At 46.5% G+C, this 19500-nt stretch overlaps 1 protein-coding gene across 8 annotated transcripts in view; it reads left to right on the forward strand.

Moving 5' to 3' along the window:
• Positions 1-19500, forward strand: part of PDLIM1 (PDZ and LIM domain 1) — a 426157-nt gene that overhangs the window by 366318 nt on the left and 40339 nt on the right. For 4 of the 8 annotated variants that reach the window (XM_085603519.1, XM_085603524.1, XM_085603523.1 and 1 more), the window contains one exon: positions 4216-4239. The exons of the other annotated variants lie outside the window; for them this stretch is intronic. In XM_085603519.1, coding sequence (XP_085459645.1) covers positions 4216-4239 — 24 coding nt within the window. The remainder of the gene's footprint in view (positions 1-4215; positions 4240-19500) is intronic. 8 annotated transcript variants of the gene reach the window in all.

Raw genomic sequence — 19500 nt, forward strand, 5'->3', positions numbered from 1 at the left:
GCTACCTTTAAACAGTCCTGTGCAGCGTCTCATTTTGGTTTCTGAGCTAGTACTTATGGTGCTTACGCATTCTAGGTTTTCTTGAAAGACTTTGAGAAAATGTTTGGCTATCCAGGAGAAGGAGGATCCCACACCAGTCCTGGCACAGATGGAAGCTCTGCCTATGTTTCTTTCTGATGTAACATTCGATAATTTGTGGGCATCAGCATCTGCAGCAAGTATAGCAATAGCAGGTCACAGAGCATTATGGATGAAACCATGGAAACTAGAGGCACATCAGTTCAAAAACTCCCATTCTCAGGTCCCAAACACTTCGGGGGGAGATTAAAATCATGTGTTGCAAAGATTGGTAAATGAGAAGAAATTTTTGAAGCGTTTCAAATTGTTTCAGTGGAAAAGATCTTTTTTTCAGAAATGAAATTTCCAGATACAACAGGATGCCAGTGATCCCTTTCGTGGCTGGGCTCGAGGATGGGGAGTCGCGTTTGCCAGCAAATCCTGGCCCCAGAGACAATCCTTTCTGAACTCAGCCCAGAAATTACTATATGGAGGTGGGAGCAATACTTCCATTCTTCAAAGAGGAATGGTTAATACAGGACAAATGGGTTATGCCAGTTATTCATCAAGGTTATTAGATTCCTTTTCTCTCTCCTCCTCGAAGAGATGTGTTCAGTTCTCCAGTGTTATTAAGGGACAAGGGGAAGGCAGGGGTCATGTTGACAGGACTTGAAAAATTACTCTTGAAAAAGGCAGTGATCCCGGTGCCCCCTCATCAAGAAATGAAAGTTTTTTATTAGGTTATTTTTTGGTTCAAAAGCATGGTGGTTCTTTTTATCCAGTTCTGCCCTTGAAATCCCTAAACAAATATGTCAAAGAGGAACCGTTTCGCATGATCAATCTTCAATCTATCATCCTGTTGGTCAAGAGAGACTGCTTTTTGGTGACATTGGATCTGTAGGATGCATACTTCCATATTTCAGTTCCACCCTGTGTGTCAACAGTTCCTGAGGTTTGCGGTCGAGGGTTGCTATTATCAGTCTCAAGTCCTGCCTTTCAGCTTGTCTTCCAAGGACCTTCACAAAGGTACTGACCCCAGTAGTGGCTTTATTACAGCTTAAAGGTTTTTCATCTGCCCTTAGTTAATTTCTGCTCCTTCTCTCCATAAGGCTCAGAAAGCGGTAACGTCATCCACCAGTCTTCTCCAGCAAATGGGTTTCAAGTTGAACCTCCTGAAGTCTCACCTTGAACTGGTGCAACAGATTCAGTTCATAGGAGTAATCTCCAACACCAAGAAAGTGGCTGTTTTTCTCCCATGGGACATAATCATCTCCTTACAGTCAACCCTGCGTTGTCAGTTGTCTTGGGTGGTAGCTCCCGCCATGTTTTGGTTGAGGGTCACAGGCTTGTTGTCAGCGGCAACTGTGGTGGTCCAATGGGCTCGTCTAAACTTCAAGCCATTAGTGAATTACCTTTTGAGTCCCTGGGATCCTGACTCAGCCAATTTCCAGGCCTGGGTACCTGTGTCTTCTGCCATTGTCCAAGAACTACAATGGTGGCTGCATACACCCAACTTGGAGAAGGGAATTCCGTTCCAAGTCCCGTCATCTGTCCATCTGATAACAGATGGTAGATTCTGGGCTTACGGGGCAACCCTGGGGGAGCTAAAGTGCAAAGGACAATGGCCATAGGAGTCCATGGCCCATTCCTCCAGGTGGAGGGAACTGGCAGCAGTGTGGGAGGCTGTCAAAGTGTGATTTGTTTGCCTCCCCTCTCAATGCAATGGTACCAGTCTTTTGCACTAAGGTAAATTGTCAACACACCTGGGTGGTGGACGCATTGTCAGTTCCCTGGCCCCAGGGGCTTTTGTATGCCTTCCCTCCAACTCCCCTCTTCCTGTGGTGCTTTAGAAGATTCTGGAAGAGAAGGTACCAGTGATTTTGATACCTACCTTCTGTCCAAGGCGCAGTGGTTTCCACTTTTGTTGAGTCTTTCCAAACGCATGTATCTCAGACTTTAATAGCAGAATATATCCAATTGTCTAGAAAGGAATTGACCCTTTCTTCATATAAAAAGAGTTTCTTTGCTAAATGATGTTCTATAAGAGGATTTTGATAAAAGTGATGGTGGATCATTTTCAAATACCTGAGTTCTTGAGAGAGGGTTTCCCTAATAATCTGTCTCCATCAATGCTGGCAGCCCAGTAGGTGGCTCTTAAAGCTTTTAGAGGTTCTACTCGTGATTTGGAGAAAATTACTCCATTAGCTTTTAAATTTTTGAAGATTTTTGTTTGGGTAGGCTTCTCACACAGCCCATTCCTCCCACCTGGGATTTGCCTACTGTTCTGGGGATAATTACAGCTTGCTCAGTTTGAACCTTTAGAAGAGGCAGATCTCATTTGGGTATCAGCAAAAACATCTTTTTTGTTGGCAATAACATCTGCCAGACGCCTAGGTGAGCTTGGGTCCCTGGCTGTTTCTTTTTCATATTTTCAGATTCTTCAAGATAGGCTAGTGCTTAGGCCTGATCTAAAGTTCATTCCTAAAGTGAATTCAAAGTTTCATTTGCAGCAGGAGCAGTGGCGGCACCTCCGCTAAGGTGGAGGAGCGTCGCCCCACTGCTTCAGCTGCAAGCTAAATACAAAAAATAAAATAATAACGTTCATTATCATTTTTGTTTTCTGTATTCATCTTGCATTGAAGCCAGGCAGGTCGGACTGGTTTCCCTGTGCGCCACAGGGGGATGAGTGGTAGCAGCACCTAAAGTGCGCATGACGCCTTTGTGCCATCTCGGGCAGCCAAAGCATCATGAGTGCTCTGAATGTTCTCAACGCAGGCTGTAATACAGCCTGCGTGGAGAACATGCACAGCCTGCCAGCCCCTGTCTGAGCGCCGAACCACAGTGCTCAGGCCAATCATAGCGCTGCTAAGGCAGTGTTGTGATTGGCCAAGGGTTTCTGGGAGGTTGTGTACTTTGTCGTGCAGAGAGGAGGACAGAGAAAGAAGAGGCAGCGGTTGGCAGAAAAAAAGTATGTCCTTTTCTAAAAATTATTCCCCCTCTCCCTCCGTCTGTCCCCCAAGCCCACTGCCCCCATAACCCCTGGTCGGTAGCAGCCGCTACTGAGCAGGAGATAATTCTCCCAGTTTTCAAGAAGGAAATGATCAGCCTTCTTCTTTTTTTGACATCAAGTAATCCTTATTGGTTTACCTTCAACGCACAAAGGAGTTCAGGTCATCTAATTCAATATTTTTCTCTTTTGGTAGTATAAATAGAGGTAAAAAGGGTACTTCTGCTACTCTGAGCAGATCGGTGCGCCAGGATATCTGCCAGGCTTATAAATCTCTGGGTCAGGTTCCCCCTTCTGTAGTTCAAGTTCATTCAACAAGATCGGCTTCTACCTCTTGGGCAGAGGCAGGTGGGGTTCCTATTCAGGAAATTTGTAGGGCAACCACGTGGACATCCCATTACACATTTGTTAGTCACTGTCGACTCTATGTGATAAGTTCTACCCTGGACAATTTTGGTTCTGGTGTGGTTAAGGTAGCAATGAAGTAATTGATGTGTTTAATAAATGATACATAAGCATTTCAGATGCGTGGTCTTCTTTGCTCGTGATTTCCTCACCATGTTAAGACTGGGATGAGAAGGTCCTATGAGTGGGTATTGAGATCATTACTGACCTGTAAACTTCATTACCCTGATTAAGGTCCTCCTCATCCTAGTCAGGGTTCCTCTGTCCCTCCTTATCAGTTTTACACCTATCTTGAGTTGTTACTCTGCTCTGGGAGGGAGGAGCCTTTAAGGGGATAGGAAATAAAAAAATGAACAGTGTGTGAAGTGCCTGTCTCGGGCGGGATAGCCTCACCATGTTAGGACTGGGACAAAGAGGACCTTAATCGGGGTAATGACGATTAGCTGTAAGTAATGATCTTATTTATGGGGGTGTGGGGTTGTTTTTGCCAGGGAGTGAGAAACAGAACATGGTGTGTTCGGATGGTGGTAATTTTATCCTCCACAACAAGGTCCTTTAACACAAGCAGTCATGTAAAGGCGTGCTCACTCTGGAAGCACACTCTACTGACACGAGGAGGAACACCAATAAAAAGTTTAAGATTTCCTGGGCAAGTTAACTTCAAATAAAAATGTTCAAGGCCTAAGAATATGTGTTCTTTTCAAGAAAAAAAAATTAATAAACTTATTTTTTCCTTTTTGAAACAGATGAAGAGACTACTTGCGAAAAAGGTAGTTTTTCTGAAATAACCACTATTGTCAGTTTATTTCACTTCTACGCATGCAACTGTTTTTTATTCCACTACTGGCAATAAAAAGACATTATCCATGCACTCCACAATATGCACTTGCTAGTATATCACTTGCCCTGGTTGAAAACACACTTTATCCTACCACATGCATGTTGTCTTTCCTTAGATATATGCATGAACGAGATTTGTGTCTCAAAATCTCAATCGGCAGTTCTGCCACTGACTTAGGTGTGCAAAATGATTTATGAATTGGGCCTATACTGTCTGGATTTGAAAGAATGTGCCACTCGCTTACATACCAAGCTGGAGCACATCTAGCTTTTATGTCTGGCTTCTCAGCACAGCTGTTTCCAACACCTACTGTTACCAATTCTTTACAAAGTATATAGTGCTATTCATTGTTAGGTCTGTTAGTCTACTACATAAGGCATGCTTGAATTACAGTGCATGAGGGACTAAGGTACATCTCAAAAGAACTCGGGACCATCCCACATAAAATTATTTTTCTTGTAGATGCAATGTGTAAAGAAATGAATCATGTTTCATTGTGTCTTTTCCCTGCAACATGCTTTATTTTTTTTTATAGATGTTTTTGTCTGGGCCTCAGAATGCAAGCCAGGCCTATTGGTTTCAGTGGCGTCACTAGGGTTGGTGTCACCCGGTGCGGGTAACTCATGGTGTCACCCCCTCACGACTTACCGCATCGACCTCCTCCGCTCCGAGTCCACTAGCCTACAAGCCCTAGATTAGATTATATCTACTTGCAAACAGTCACCAGTATACAACGGATCAATTCTGTGTGTATACAGAGCACGTGGAGAGTTATTTGAAAGTAAGAGCGATGTCTGGATGTAAGTGCACACCCTCAAATTCCAACAGGCCCGGTTTTAACACAAGTACTTACTTCCAGGCCCGATTATCCACTTTTCGACCATCCCGCTCCTGTGTACCTTATCTCACAGCTGACCTTCAGGCCCCAGCCCCATATCAGCCCCATCCAGCTCTACTTTCATTATTCCCGTAAAAAACATTAGCAAAATCACCTTCAAACTTAAAACATTAAATATAGCAGTAAATATAATTAGCACGCACTTTAAAATATGTTCCACAGTTGCCCTAATGACCTGATTGCTAATTAAATAAAAACAGAAAGGCAATGACAGGACCGGTTTTATCGCTAGTATGTAATTCCGTCTACAGGGAATGTCACATGAGCCAATGAGGATTACAAGATGTAGGAATCACATGGTGGCATCCATACTGGTGGGCAGTAAATTTAAAGAGGGTTTGGGCTGGGGAAGCACAAACTCAGGATTTAAAGCATACCGTAGTGGTTGGGGCTTGGCTTTACTAATAAAAATGTATACCGGCCCAAACTCTTTTTAGCAACATTAAAATAATGAAAGACTGGGGAATTTCTAACTTTATAGTAACACAAAAAAAGTGAAGTTCTAACTATACCATTCATGTTTGTCTGCAGGTCTTTGATGACAGTTCATAGCCACTGTCCTGTGTTAGGATTGTAACTTTTGAACTGCAAGTAACACAAGAATCTCTGTGACAAAGGCAGTAACCCACTGAGCTATCCAAATAAAATACAGTTTATCTGCATTTCAAAACTACCAACAGGCAAAGGACTGCTCTCCAGCAGGATCATTAATCAACAGTTCTCTGGACATGTTTTATTGTTGCCTTGCATCCATGGCCATGATAATGATGTGCCTTGCTGGGCCTGTGCAGATTTTTAAAATAAAAACAAACAGTAATGAGGTCCCTAATTATCCCCTTCCATTCATCTTTAAGACTTTCATGTATACATCCATCTATCCATCGTTTCATACTTTCATGAATCCTTTCACCATTCCATCCATCCACCCTTTCATTATTAGTTTTCCATCCATCCATCCTTTCGCTCACACTTTCAAACATTCATACATCCTATTACCCATCCATTCGTCAATCCATTCTTCTTCATCCATCCACCAATTCACCCTCCTTTTATCAGTCCAGCAGTCCATCCTTCCACACCTCCATCCAGGCGGCCATCCATCCAGACTTCTATCGTTCCAGCCACTTTCTTTCTCACACTCATGCAAATATTGTTTTGTCCTTACATCCATCAGCCCATTTGCCCATGCATTCATCCTTTTATCCTTTTTATCCTTCCAGGAACCAATTGGGCGTTTTGTCAAATCTGTGCCCTTCCCCTCAGCCTGGTAGCCTGGAAACTGGTTTGTGAGAGAGCTGTCCAAGCTTAGGCTATTTTGTGCATTCAATCCCAGTAGCCAGAGAGCTGAAAAAACAGCTGATGCATGAAAGATGGTTTGGGGATGGGCACTGTAAGCCAAGGCCTCTTCTGAGCCCTAGGCCACCATTGAAAGGAGTCCCACGCACGTGGGGAAGGAGTGGACCTGCAGAGGAGAAATGCACACATCTTTGGAGCCAAGGATCCCAAACATCTAAGATTCCATCTTGCGTACACACCTGAACCCACAATCGCACTCATTGACTCTCACACCTTGACCGTCACTCATACTCACTCTTTCTAGAAAAAGAGCTGTCCAGTCTGGATATGTGTTCTTTTATGTTGGCTTAATTTAGATTCTTGTACTGTTTGGTGGGCCCTGATCATGTGTGTCGTTTACAGTTTGGTGGATGGTATACTCCGTCGCAAATATGGCGGATGTCCCGTCCACGGTGGGCCTTAGTCCAATAAACGAAATGGGCCGCTGTTTTAGATATAAAATACAACAATAATCTGGGTCCAGTGGGCCCCATAAACCTCTGGGCCCTGGTGCCACTGCACTTGCTGCACCAGTTGATCCCCTGGGGCGTAACGCCACAGAGAGTTAGTGGGGTACACATAAGGGTGTCAGGAAATGTAAGCTTACATCACTTTGGCGCTGAGTTGATTGTTGCCACACAACACTGGAGTGGGTGACGGACTCCGTGCGATCTGAGACAGCGCTCGCTGGGTAGACTAATGCAACCAAAGCATGGGGTGCAGTCCGATGAGACCCCAAGGCGGCGGGGGTAGGGGGGAGATAATAGAAGCTGCTGCTGCAGGGGGTGACAGAAGCCACAGTACAATTGTGATCTAATCTGGAGCAGAGGAGGAGGGGGGTAGGAGTGGACCAGTACCTCTCGTCAAGCCCGGCCCCCCTGTACTCCTGTTATCCCGACGATTGCTGCTTCGCATCCGATATTCGCAGCCCCTCGGGACGGGGAGCAGTGGCTGGGGGTGGGGGGTCTCTCTCTCTGTCCCACAGACGTCCATATTTTCAGTTTGCCCTTTTTGAAGGCAGACACAGGAGAAGACCCATTGCATTTGGTGAGGGGAGAGAAAGGAGTTTAGTTAAGGACTGACGAGTTCCTATGTTACGAAAGTGTATCCCCATGTCAAGCCTCTCCCTCATCTTTCTTAACGCTGGACTTATCCGTGCAATAATAAGGCGCTATCTGGTCAGCAAGGGCGGACTGTAAATGAATTCAGGTGTTTGGAACAGGCAAAGCGAACCTGTGTTACGTATAAAGCTGGAGCCCTCGCAGACACAGTGTCATTAGCGCAGAGAGGTCAGGTGGGAACCGAAGCGGCCGGGGTCCCTGTCTGAGCTACCTTCTCTGTGTGACGCGGCCCGGCGACCCGCCAGAAAGCCCCCGCTTCCTCGTCCAGCGCTGCCTGAGGAGAGTTATTGACTCCAGAGGAAGTTGAGGAAGCAGGGCTAACGAAGGACGACGCAGCCGAGAGCTGGCTCGTGCAGCTGGACACCAGCCGCTTCCCCAAATGCGTTGTATTGCACCGCAATTGCATTTGTATAGCGCTTCGTACCTTCACAAAGCGCCGAATTGCGTCCTAGGATGGGTCGGGTAGCACTCGATGTGTCGGGGGGAGTGCTCGGTTGAAGGGTGTATTGCTCTCATCGAGGTACGTCATTGGCTGGCGTGAGTAACGAGGAGTGGGCTAGGCAAAACCAATGTAAAGGGCAGCCAGCGTGCGTAAAGGGGAGCTCTTTCACCTGCCGCGGTGAAATGGGACAGAATATCCCATCTCTCCCAGGAGGCTGTACGGTGACTCCAGTACTCTCTCCTCCCGCAACAAGATCTCGTCCCGCCCACGCTTTTAGCCGCCTTCTTCCGAGTCTCTTGAAACTTTCTTGCCAGACCATGGTTCTGCCCACCCAGTTACAGACTGCAAGAACCCTGCCCTGGGGTAATGCTATTTCAGACCCCATTTCGACAAAGGGTCGTCCGAGCCTGGACTGCCCCTTTCATTTGCACTGAGAATCTCATATCACATGCTGTATGACTCTAACATGTCTACCTCGGTCGGCGGACCGCGGCCGTTAGCCTTAAAAACCAGACTCCACTCCGCTCCGCTCCTCCTTGCAGTAGTTGGAATAAAATTAAATTATAGTGTAAGTGGCGACCTGAGACCTCCTCACCTCCGCTCCTCGTCGTGATGCCAAGTCACGCGCACTTGGGGCCCAATGCTGCGGAATTCGGAATCCTCCAACAACGCCGCCCGACTGCACCCCTCTAGTGACGACGTGACGTCACTGCCGAGGTGCGCAGACGCGGCGGCGGAGGAGACAGTGCACGCTGCGCACAGGCACCTCCTGCTGAAGGTTATGTTGCGCGCGTCGTTGCGTTTCGGTTTCTGAACTGCTGGTTGTGGTCTGGTTTCAATAAAATTTTGAACTGACGGTTGCAGTGCACCACACCACACTGACCGGACCGGCCCTTTGGTGTCACCCCCGTGAGGGTGTCACCCGGTGCGGTCCGCACCCCCCACACCCCCCTAGTGACGCCACTGATTGGTTTTGCTAGTAATTCTCAATCAATCATTCAGTCAGTGTTCTTATAAAACACAGCTACTCACCCATGAGAGTCTCAAGGCGCTGGCCTGGAGGGTGGGGGGGGGGGGGGTTAGGTTTGTGGTTCAGTTGAAGAGCCAGGTCTTTGAGGTCCTTCCTAAATTGTGGCAGTGATGGTGATTGGCTCATGTACAGAGGCAGGGAGTTTCAGGTCTTTGCAGCGAGGTAAGAGAAGAATCCTCCTCCAGCCGTGGTCTTGAGGATCCATGGGATGGTAGCCAAGGCCAGTTGGGTTGGAGCGAAGATGCCTGGTTGGAGTGTAGAAGGAGAGTCGGCGGTTGAGGTATGTAGGTTTGATGTTGTGGAGGGCTTTGTAGGCGTGTGTGAGAAGCTTGAAGTTGATTCTCTTGTTGACAGGAAGCCAGGGAAGGGGTCTCAGGTGGCCAGTGATGTGGTTGTGGCGTGGGATGTTTCAGAATGAGTCTGGTGGAGGCGTTCTGCACAGTGCTGGCATAGAGGGCATTGCCATACTTGATTCTGCTACTGACCAGCGCATGTGTGACTGTTTTCCTGGACTCAGTGGGGATCCACTTGAACATCATATAAAGGAGGCTGAGCATGTGGAAGCAGGCCGACGAAACGGCTTTGATTAGGCGGTTCATTGAGATTGAGGTGTCCAGCTTGATGCCGAGGGTTCGTGCTTGGTATGTGGGTGGGAGTCTGAGTGCTGCGGGCCATGAAGAGTCATCACAGGTGGAGAGGACGGAGATGAGGACTTCGGTCTTGTCTGAGTTAAGCTTGACAATTTACAAGCAGTGAATTCAATCACATGTGGGGAGGCGAACAAAGGAGAGGAGACCACAGCATCGGGGTGAGGTAAAGAAAGTCAAATTTATATATTTCTGTAAGTAGTTGAGAAGCACTACAGTACATATATTTATACAATGACCATAACACACAAAGTGGGCACTGGGCGTGTTAGTTAGAAGTGGATGGCGCAGTGACACAAGGGTGCAACAAAACAGCGTGAACGGCGAATTCGAAGAAAATTTAAAGTGGTCAAAAGAATGCAGGTGTATATATACAAATTGTCTGTACAAGAATATTTAAGTAATTGAATTGACCACAAAAGCGCCTGAGTTCTAGGCTGTTTAGTCGATGGCGTTTCAACCTGGATGATTTCAGGTCATCATCAGGACAATAAGTCATTAATTTGAGGTAGTGCTTCTGTGGAGAAAGGGGGAGAAGGGGTCGATCAGAAAAGGAAAAAGGAGTGGTCCCGGGGCCAAGGACAGTCAAATTGAAATATTAAAAAAGAAGTTACCTAGTAGAGAAGCAATAGGTGGAGCGTCATGTATGGTAGTAGCTCTTGATTATGTAGAAGGCGCTGTAGAAATCTGTGGGTGAAGAGGAATGTAAGAGGAAGAAAGGGAATGGTAGTTTTAACAATGGGTAATACGAGTGGAGGGATAATTACCCATTGACTAATCAGAGAGGTCGTGCGCATTGGCAATTAGGCCAGAGGCGCGGGAGTGAATCGGGGACGCAGTTCCAGAGGGCCGGGGACTGGACGCATCGGGAGCGTGAATTAAATCTGAAAAGACAATGGGCAATGATGGTGAATATCACAGTAGCGCGTGTGGGGACGACATCCAAGGGACAGGCGAAGTCAGGGGGAAGGAAGTACTTACTATGAAAAAGCGTCCCGGGATGAAGAAATTAGGAAATCAGAAAATCGGCAATTGGAGAGTAAATCAATCCACCATTGAGGAACAAAACCTCTGACTGAGCAAGGCGCTCAGGGAACCGTCCGATGCAAACGCATACGAGACGCGTGAGAATAAAACCCGGTAGTGGGTCACGTGACGGTGGTCACGGGGGAGGAAAACAACTAGACAGGGGAAAGAATAGGATGAGTTAGGTACCCCAGGGGGGCCCGCAGAAGAAAACTGTAAAGTGCATTCCGGGTTCGAGGATGCACTCAGGGGGAAAGAAAAGAAAAGAAGAGAAGGGAAGGGAGGAGTAGAGGAGGTATAGATCACAAGTGTAAGAACCTTAAGTTAAAGATTATAACAAAACATCGAATTACAATTTGAGGCAGTCAAATTAGAAAGTGGTGGAAGATAACAATTGCAGTGTGCATCTTACTCGATTCGCGGTGGACATTAGAGATTGTCAATGTATACATTCCTGAATACAATGATGGATATAAATAACTAGCAACAATAAAACGGTATGCAAACCAAAATTCCATCGAATCAAACCCATTTCATATGAAGTTGTACGAGGGGGGAAGTAAGGGTACATAGGGAATGTAGTGAAATTTAAAGCGATAATTGCAAAACATGGATGACAAAGGGTATATACAAAACAAGTAACGTCAATTATTGGCAATAGTAATGCATGCAACCAAGGCAAAATAATGCAAATGCAATTATGCAGGGTTGACCAATGTGTAAAGGGGACAAATAGATATCTTGGTTAGAATGGGGGGGAAGAGCGAGAAAGACGTGATAGGGCTAGCTCAAGGGAGTTACAGCAATAGGAAAAACAAACTTATGTAGCTGTAATGACTGTATTCAATTCCTCAAGAGTGTTGAGCCCTTTTACCACAGAATTACAACGTGCAATCCATCTGCATTCACATTTATTAAGTAACAGCTGCAGATTCCCACCCCTGAGTGGCAATTTGGGGGAGTCAATCACCTGCCAGATAAGATCTGTTTCTGTGTGATTTTTTTCTTTGTAGTGACTGACCAAGGGTGCTGTGTCTACATTACACCTAATGCGACTTTGATGTTGAAGAATGCGTGTCTTTAACATCTGTGTGGTTTAGCCAATGTATAGTAAATCACAAGGGCAACGTATTGCGTAGATAACATTTGAAGTACGGCAGTTGGTAAAGTGATTCAGTTTGTAGGTATGTCCATCGTTAACAAATTCCTTTGTGTTGTGTGTAAAATTACACACTATACAAGACTGGCATTTGTAGTGACCAACTATTGGTGGTAGACCCCAGAGTGAGGTTACTGTTTGAATTCTCTTGTCAGTTTGTGGCCACGTAATAGCGTGGACAAGCTTGTCAGCAATGTTGTTACCCCTCTTGTAGGAGAACAGAGGGGGTTCTTTGAATGGTGCATGGATCCGAAGTAGAGGTCAGTTTCTTTTGATTACCCTACTGACCAGGTTGCTAGAAGGGCTATATGTGGACACAAAAGGGATGCATGAGTTGATACGTATGGGAGAGGGGGAAAGTAGGACCTCCCTGTGGCAATACCAAGCCCTTTTGGAAGCGCGGGTGACAATGCGTTTAGGGTAGCCTCTGCTGATCAGTTTTTTTGAGAGAATGGCTGCTTCTTTAAAATAGTCTTTTCGCCATTTACAATTTCTCCGAATACAGAGAAATTGGCCGTATGGTAAGGCATCCCTCAGGCCCCTAGGATGGTAGCTGGAATACATCAAGAGAGTGTTGCGTTCGGTGGGTTTACGGTAAAGGGCAGTTCCGATGGTACCATCCTCTTCATGTAAAGTGAGATCAAGGAAGGGTAAGTCATTGTACCTGATATCTGAAATGAATTTCAGGTGCTTTTGGCAGTTGTTAAGCCAGTTTATGAAAGAAGCTTGGTCCTCCTGTGTGCCGTGCCATAGTAGGATATCGTCGATATAACGACGCCAGAGGTTGATTTTATTGAGGAATGGAATATTTATGAATAGGAACAGGTTGGTTTCAAGATGGTGGACATAGAGGATGGCAAAATTGGGAGCAAAGCAAGCACCCATAGCTACGCCCTTGATCTGTAAGTCGAATGTATCTTTGTACAGGAAGTAGTTGCATGTGAGTGCAAGGTGTAGTAAATCAGTAATGAATTCTGTGGGGATAAGGACTGGTCTGGGGCGTGAGTCAAGGAGTTGTGCAATAACAGAGAGGCCATCAGTGTGAGGAATATTGGTATATAATGCCTCAATATCTAAACCAATCATGAGGTCATTATTGATATCAAAAGGTGTGTCCTCAATGATGTTTATGAGGTGTGTGCTATCTCTTACAAAGGTGTCAGTGGTTTTGACAAATTCTTTGAGAAAGGAGTCAATATATTTGCCCAAAGGTTCCAGAATAGATCCGCAACCAGGGACTATAGGACGTCCAGGGGGATTGGTGGTGTTTTTGTGGACTTTGGGTAATATGTAGATGACTGGGGTGCGTGGGTGCGGATTGTTGCGGAAGGCATATTCATTTTTGGTGATAATGGCAGAGTCTAAGGCTCGCTTGGTAATGGAATGTATCTGATTTTTAACCTCGGGAAGGGGATCTCCAGGTAGGGATTGATAGTGGGATGGGTTATTCAACTGGCGTAGAAATTCTTTGTCATAGTCATCCATGTCCATAATCACTATTCCTCCGCCTTTATCTGCGGGTTTTATGACTATCTGTTTGTTGTCTTGTAGTTTTTTCAGATTTAATTCACGCTCCCGACGCGCCCAGTCCCCGGCCCTCTGGAACTCTGTCCCCGATTCACTCCCGCGCCACTGGCCTAATTGCCAACGCGCACGACCTCTCGGATTCGTCACTGGGTAATTATCCCTCCACTCGTATTACCCATTGTTAAAACTACCATTCCCTTTCTTCCTCTTACATTCCTCTTCACCCACAGATTTCTACAGCGCCTTCTACATAATCAAGAGCTACTACCATACATGACGCCCCACCTAATGCTTCTCTACTAGGTAACTTCTTTTTTAATATTTCAATTTGACTGTCCTTGTCCCCCGGGACCACTCCTTTTTCCTTTTCTGATCGACCCCTTCTCCCCTTTTCTCCATAGAAGCACTACCTCAAATGAATGACCTATTGTCCTGATGATGACCTGAAATCATTCAGGTTGAAACGCCGTTGACTAAACAGCCTAGAACTCAGGTGCTTTTGTGGTCAATTCAATTACTTAAATATTCTTGTACAGACAATTTGTATATATACCTGCATTCTTTCATACAGGTGGCAACTGCCTTCATCCTGACATGGAAGTTGCTCTAAGCGGATGTGGGTTCATCTGTGACGGAGAGGATCAGCTGGGTGACGTCGGCATAGGAGACGACTTTGAGTCATGGCTTCTGATGATGGCTCCAAGCAGGGCCATGTAGATGTTGAAGAGGGTGGAGATGAAGGAGGATCCCTGAGGCGTTCAGCACCAGATCCCTGTGGGTTCTGAGTTGAAAGGTGGAAGTGTGACTCTCTGTGTTCGGCTGGTGATGTAGGAGCGGATCCATTCTAGGGCTTTGTCGCGGATGCTGGAGTCGTGGAGCCTTGCGGAGAGGATATGGTGGGAGACGGTGTCGAAGGCGGCTCGGAGCTCCAGAAGGATGAGGGCTGCAGTCTCGCCTCGGTCGAGATGGGTGCGGATGTCATCTGTAGTGGCAAGGAGGGCCGCCTCAGTACTATGGTTGCTTCAGAAGCCCGATTGGGAGAGATCCAGGATGTTGTACATTTCAATGAACTCATAGAGTTAGGTGTTGATGGCTTTATTGATGACTTTGGCTGGGAAGGGGAGCAGAGAGATGGGTCTGTCGTTCTTGAGGTCTGTCGGGTCGGCAGACAGTTTCTTCAGCAGGGGGTTGATCTCTTTGTGCTTCCAGTCTTCCGGGAAGGTTGCAGACTCGATGGAGCAGCTGATGGTGCGACAGAGTTCTGGTGTGATGGAGGTGCTGGCTCTGTTAAAGATGTGATGAGGGCAGGGGTCGAAGGGGCTCTGGAGTGGATGCTCTTCATGATCCTGAGGGTGTCGTCCGAGGTGAGGGTTGTTCAGTTGGTCAAGGTCTGCTCGGGGCTGGAGTCATTGAGTGCGGTGGTTGTGGGTGGGGTGGATGAGTTTTGGGTTATGAAGCTGTTGTAGATCTCCTTGATCTTGTGGTGGAAGAAGGTGGTGAGGTTGTCGCACAGGTCTTGAGAAGGGGGTATGTCTGCTGGTTTTATAAATTCTTTGCCCACAGTGAAGAGTTCTTTGCTGTTGTGTGCATTGGTATTGATGCGTTCCTCAATGGCTGCTTTCTTTGTTGTTCTCATGACGCAGTGATATGTGGTGATGGCAGATTTGAAGGCTGCGTGGTCTGCTGTGATCTTGTTGCTCCTCCATCTTTTCTGAATATGTCGGCAGACGTATTTATTTATGCAAGGTGCATAAACATAGGTTAATAAGTAAGCACAGAAAAATGTGCTAATAGTAGTTTGAAGAATATTTTTAATCTCTGGTGATGTAGTATTTATTTTTGGAAACTCGGTGTTAAAAAATACCATGGTACCTATTATTAGATTTCTTGCAAGTTTGTTTGGAGGGCATGTAACCCTATTCATTGTCTGGCTTTCTCCGGAGTCTCTCAAGCATGCCTAAAGCTTAAGGGGGATGGGAGCACACTGCTACCTCCCAGCACAGTTCGCCCCTTTGCATCCTGGTACATGCAGTTCAATTTAAATGCTTACTTGAAATTTTGCAGAGTGTCTCACCAAAGTTGGTGCAGGTTAGTGCTGTTAATCTCTAGACACATGTGTTTCTGGATTTCATCCTTCTTCAGTAGAGATAAAACGAAATTCTTCTGGGGTTTGCTGAGAAAGCTGCCACAATCCTCTCAGGTCTCTGTACCTCTCCCTGGCGCACAGGTGCCTCCCATGAGCTCGTCAGCCCAGTGGCTCAAGGGAGCCTTTTTGAAACAGAAGGGGGATGGGAGCATACTGCTACCTCCCAGCACAGTTCGCCCCTTTGCATCCTGGTACATGCAGTTCAATTTAAATGCTTACTTGAAATTTTGCAGAGTGTCTCACCAAAGTTGGTGCAGGTTAGTGCTGTTAATCTCTAGACACATGTGTTTCTGGATTTCATCCTTCTTCAGTAGAGATAAAACAAAATTCTTCTGGGGTTTGCTGAGAAAGCTGCCACAATCCTCTCAGGTCTCTGTACCTCTCCCTGGCGCACAGGTGCCTCCCATGAGCTCGTCAGCCCAGTGGCTCAAGGGAGCCTTTTTGAAACAGAAGGGGGAATTTCGTTTTATCTCTACTGAAGAAGGATGAAATCCAGAAACACATGTGGGGGTTAACAAGGGTTTGTGGCTTTTCTAAGAGCCCTCTACCATGATCTTAAAGCTTCAGTTAAGCACGGAGTGAATGGAGAATGCAGAGTCTTTTGGTCTTTCTCAAGGGGTCCTGCAAGGCTGTGCTCAATATAATTTTTCTTGTACATTAATGGCTAGAGGAAGCTTTGATTACTAATGGTCGGGACATGCCTGTGGTTGAGAACAGGGCTTTTCCTGTTTTTAGGTCGAGCCTGGGCAGCGCATGCACTGCTCTGTGAGGCATGATGTATTCAGGTAGGGACTTGAAGCTTCGCCCACTCTCCGCCCATATTTTTCATTGGCCACTGTAAACTGTGGCTGTTCATTGGTCAATAGGCTTAGTAGACACTCCTTAGGACCGCCTTGTCTCATTTTGTAACCTTCCATGGCAACACCCACTGTTAGGTGTGTTGTTACTCAATAGGATTTAATTACAGCCTCCGAGCACTAGTTTCTCAAATAGCTTTGTCCTGCATACGCTCTCTCCTAATGCTTTTGTTTAATTTTTATAGCACAAACGCATTCGCAATGCAAAAGGTCTCGCATTTGTGAAAGTTTAAGCTATTGGCATTGTAAATGACAATGCCTTTTAGTTATCTGTTTTAAAAACAACACATGAATAAAAGGCATTGTCATTTAAAATGCCAATAGCTCAAACTCTCGTAAATGTGAGACCTATTGCATTGCACATGGTTATATTATACACTGATGATGCTGTGCTTTTATCAAGAACCTCAAATGGGCTTAAAATACTGTTGAATGCCTTTGTTGTTTTTATGGAACAATTGAACTTGAAAACCAATGTAACAGCAGCCCCAGGAATCTTAAATCTCACTGTTTGAGCATTCAGGGTAAATCGATTGTGAGAATTCAATAATTTCTCTATTTGGGAGTTACTTTTGACTTGTGTGTTCTTGGGCTCTGTGTTTAGCCATGAGAAGCCAGAGATTCTCTAACTCAGTTGGCATCATGTTCAACTTGGCATCTGTTAGAATCTGCGTTCTCTGGTGGGCACAGGTAGGTACTTGTGACAAGCAGGGAACCTTTCCTCTAGTCAGGGTAAGGGGTTACACTACTAAAACAACCCCTGCTCACCCTCTAGGTAGCTTGGCGCGAGCAGACAAGGCTTATCTCAGAGCGTTATAGGTTAAGCATTTGTGAACACATACAGTAACCAAGTGACAACACTACAAATGGACACCACACAGGTATTTATATTAAAAATAAGGATTCTTTATATAGGATTATCACAAGACCATTAAACGATTAAAAATACACAATACGGTTGCTTAGTTGGTAGAAGATTGCTTATTTCTCTTAAGTTCTTAAATGCAACACTTTAAGTCAATGTACCTTAGATGCGACACGCAGGGCAACGAAAGTGTTGCAGCGATGCAGATGCGTTGAAGTTTTTGGTGCAAAAGAAATAAAGACGGGATCTTCCAGGTGCGTTACGCTTCTCCGATGTTGCGAGAAGACTCGACTCGATGCGTCAGCTACAGCGGCGTCACCCTTGACGAGATGCGACGACAGCGGCCTTGGCAGCGGCACTCTTCTCCGACGTTGCGAGACGCTTCCGCTCGATGCGATGCTGCAGCGGCAACACCCCTTCTGCGAGATGCGACGACAGCGGCTCCGACGGCGGCATGCTTCTCCGTGGATGCGAGGCGCTTTTCTGGATGCGGTGCAATGCGACAACTACAATGGCTGCGATGGCGACACGCTTCCTCCTCGATGCAAGACTCTTCTCTCGATGCGGTGCAATGCGACAGCTACGATGGCTGCGATGGCGACACGCTTCTTCGGCGTTGCGAGACACTTCCGGAATGATGCGAGACGCTTCCGCTCGATGCGATGCTGCAGCGGCGACACTCTCTGAGAGATGCGACGGCAAAGCTCCGACGGCGGCACGCTTCTCTTCCTTGCATCGCGCTTCCATCTCCCTGCGACACGCAGTCCCTCAGAAGGCCCAACAACAGCAGCAGGCACTTCCAAAAAGACTCTGGGGAGCTGGGGGTGAAGTCCACTGGTCCTGGGACTTCGTTCAGGGGGCAAGCTCAGTTCAAGCCCTTGGAGATCTTTTTAAAGCACAAGTTGAAGCAAAGTCTTTAGTAGTCTTTCTCCTCTCCTTCAGCAGCAAGGCAACCACTGCAGGCCAATCCCCCAGATCAGGGACAGTACTCCTCCTATAGCTTTCCCAGATCCTTCTCCTCTGGCAGAGGTTCTTCTTGTTTCAGCAGGATCTAATTTCTTGGGAGCAGGGTCCCAATACTTATACCCCTAATTCCTTTGTTCCTCTGGGGTTGAGGGGCCTTTGCCCAGTCCAAACCAGTTCTTGAGCACTCTGTTGACATGACTCTGCCTTTCTTTTCAGGGTGCAGGGCAGAGACATCAGCCGCTCCGCAGGAGGTGGAGCCAGCATTGTGGTAGCAGAGCACAACCCTATTCAGAGCCCAGGTGTACTCCTCCCACCCATCTGACTGCCAATCTTCCTATTCACCAACAGGCTACCTAGCCCTGCCCCTCTGGGTTTCCCCAGCCCTGTCACTCACACAACCAGACAGGCAGATACACATCATAGCAGAGGCGGCCTGAAATGGTCAAGCAAGCAAATACCAACTTTCTAAAAGTGGTATTTGCAAACACAGAATATTAAAATAAACTTTACTAAAAGATGTATTTTATTATTCTGAGTTCAGGCATACTAAACTCGAATTTCTACCATGTTCCCTGGGTCTGTTAGGATCATAGAATGTAACAATTCTAACAGCCCATTCTGGCCTATGGAGAACAGGTAGCCTTACAATAGTGAAAAACGAAAATGGCTCTAATTCACTATTAGGACACCCCACACACATCAGGGCTTGTCCTACTTTATGCTTACAATGCACCCTTGCTTGGGCCTACCATAGGGGTGACTAATATGAAGTTAAGGGAAGGTTTAGGGACTGGCAAGTGTGTGCACTTACCCAGTCAGCATGACAGTACCAGACTGCACGCAGGTTCTGCAATGGCAGACCTTAGATACATTTTACCAGGCCTTCCGTGGGTGGCACAACCAGTGCTGCAAGCCCACCAGCAGCATTTGTATTTACAAGCCCTGGGCACTCCTGGTGCACTTTACTGGGGTCTGACAGTAAACCAAATAGTCCAATCATGGAATCCAACCAACATATACATTTTAAATAGGGAGCACTTGCACTGTGGCACTGGTTGGCAGGGGCACAGTGCTCTGAGCAGCTAACACCAGCTAAACACATGAGGCACAGCGACAAAAAAGTGGAAGGGAGACTCACGCCAAGGTGCCAGGTCTAACACGTGTCCCCTCC

Source organism: Triturus cristatus, chromosome 1_2, assembly GCF_964204655.1.
Source record: "Triturus cristatus chromosome 1_2, aTriCri1.1, whole genome shotgun sequence".
NCBI lineage: Eukaryota > Metazoa > Chordata > Amphibia > Caudata > Salamandridae > Triturus > Triturus cristatus.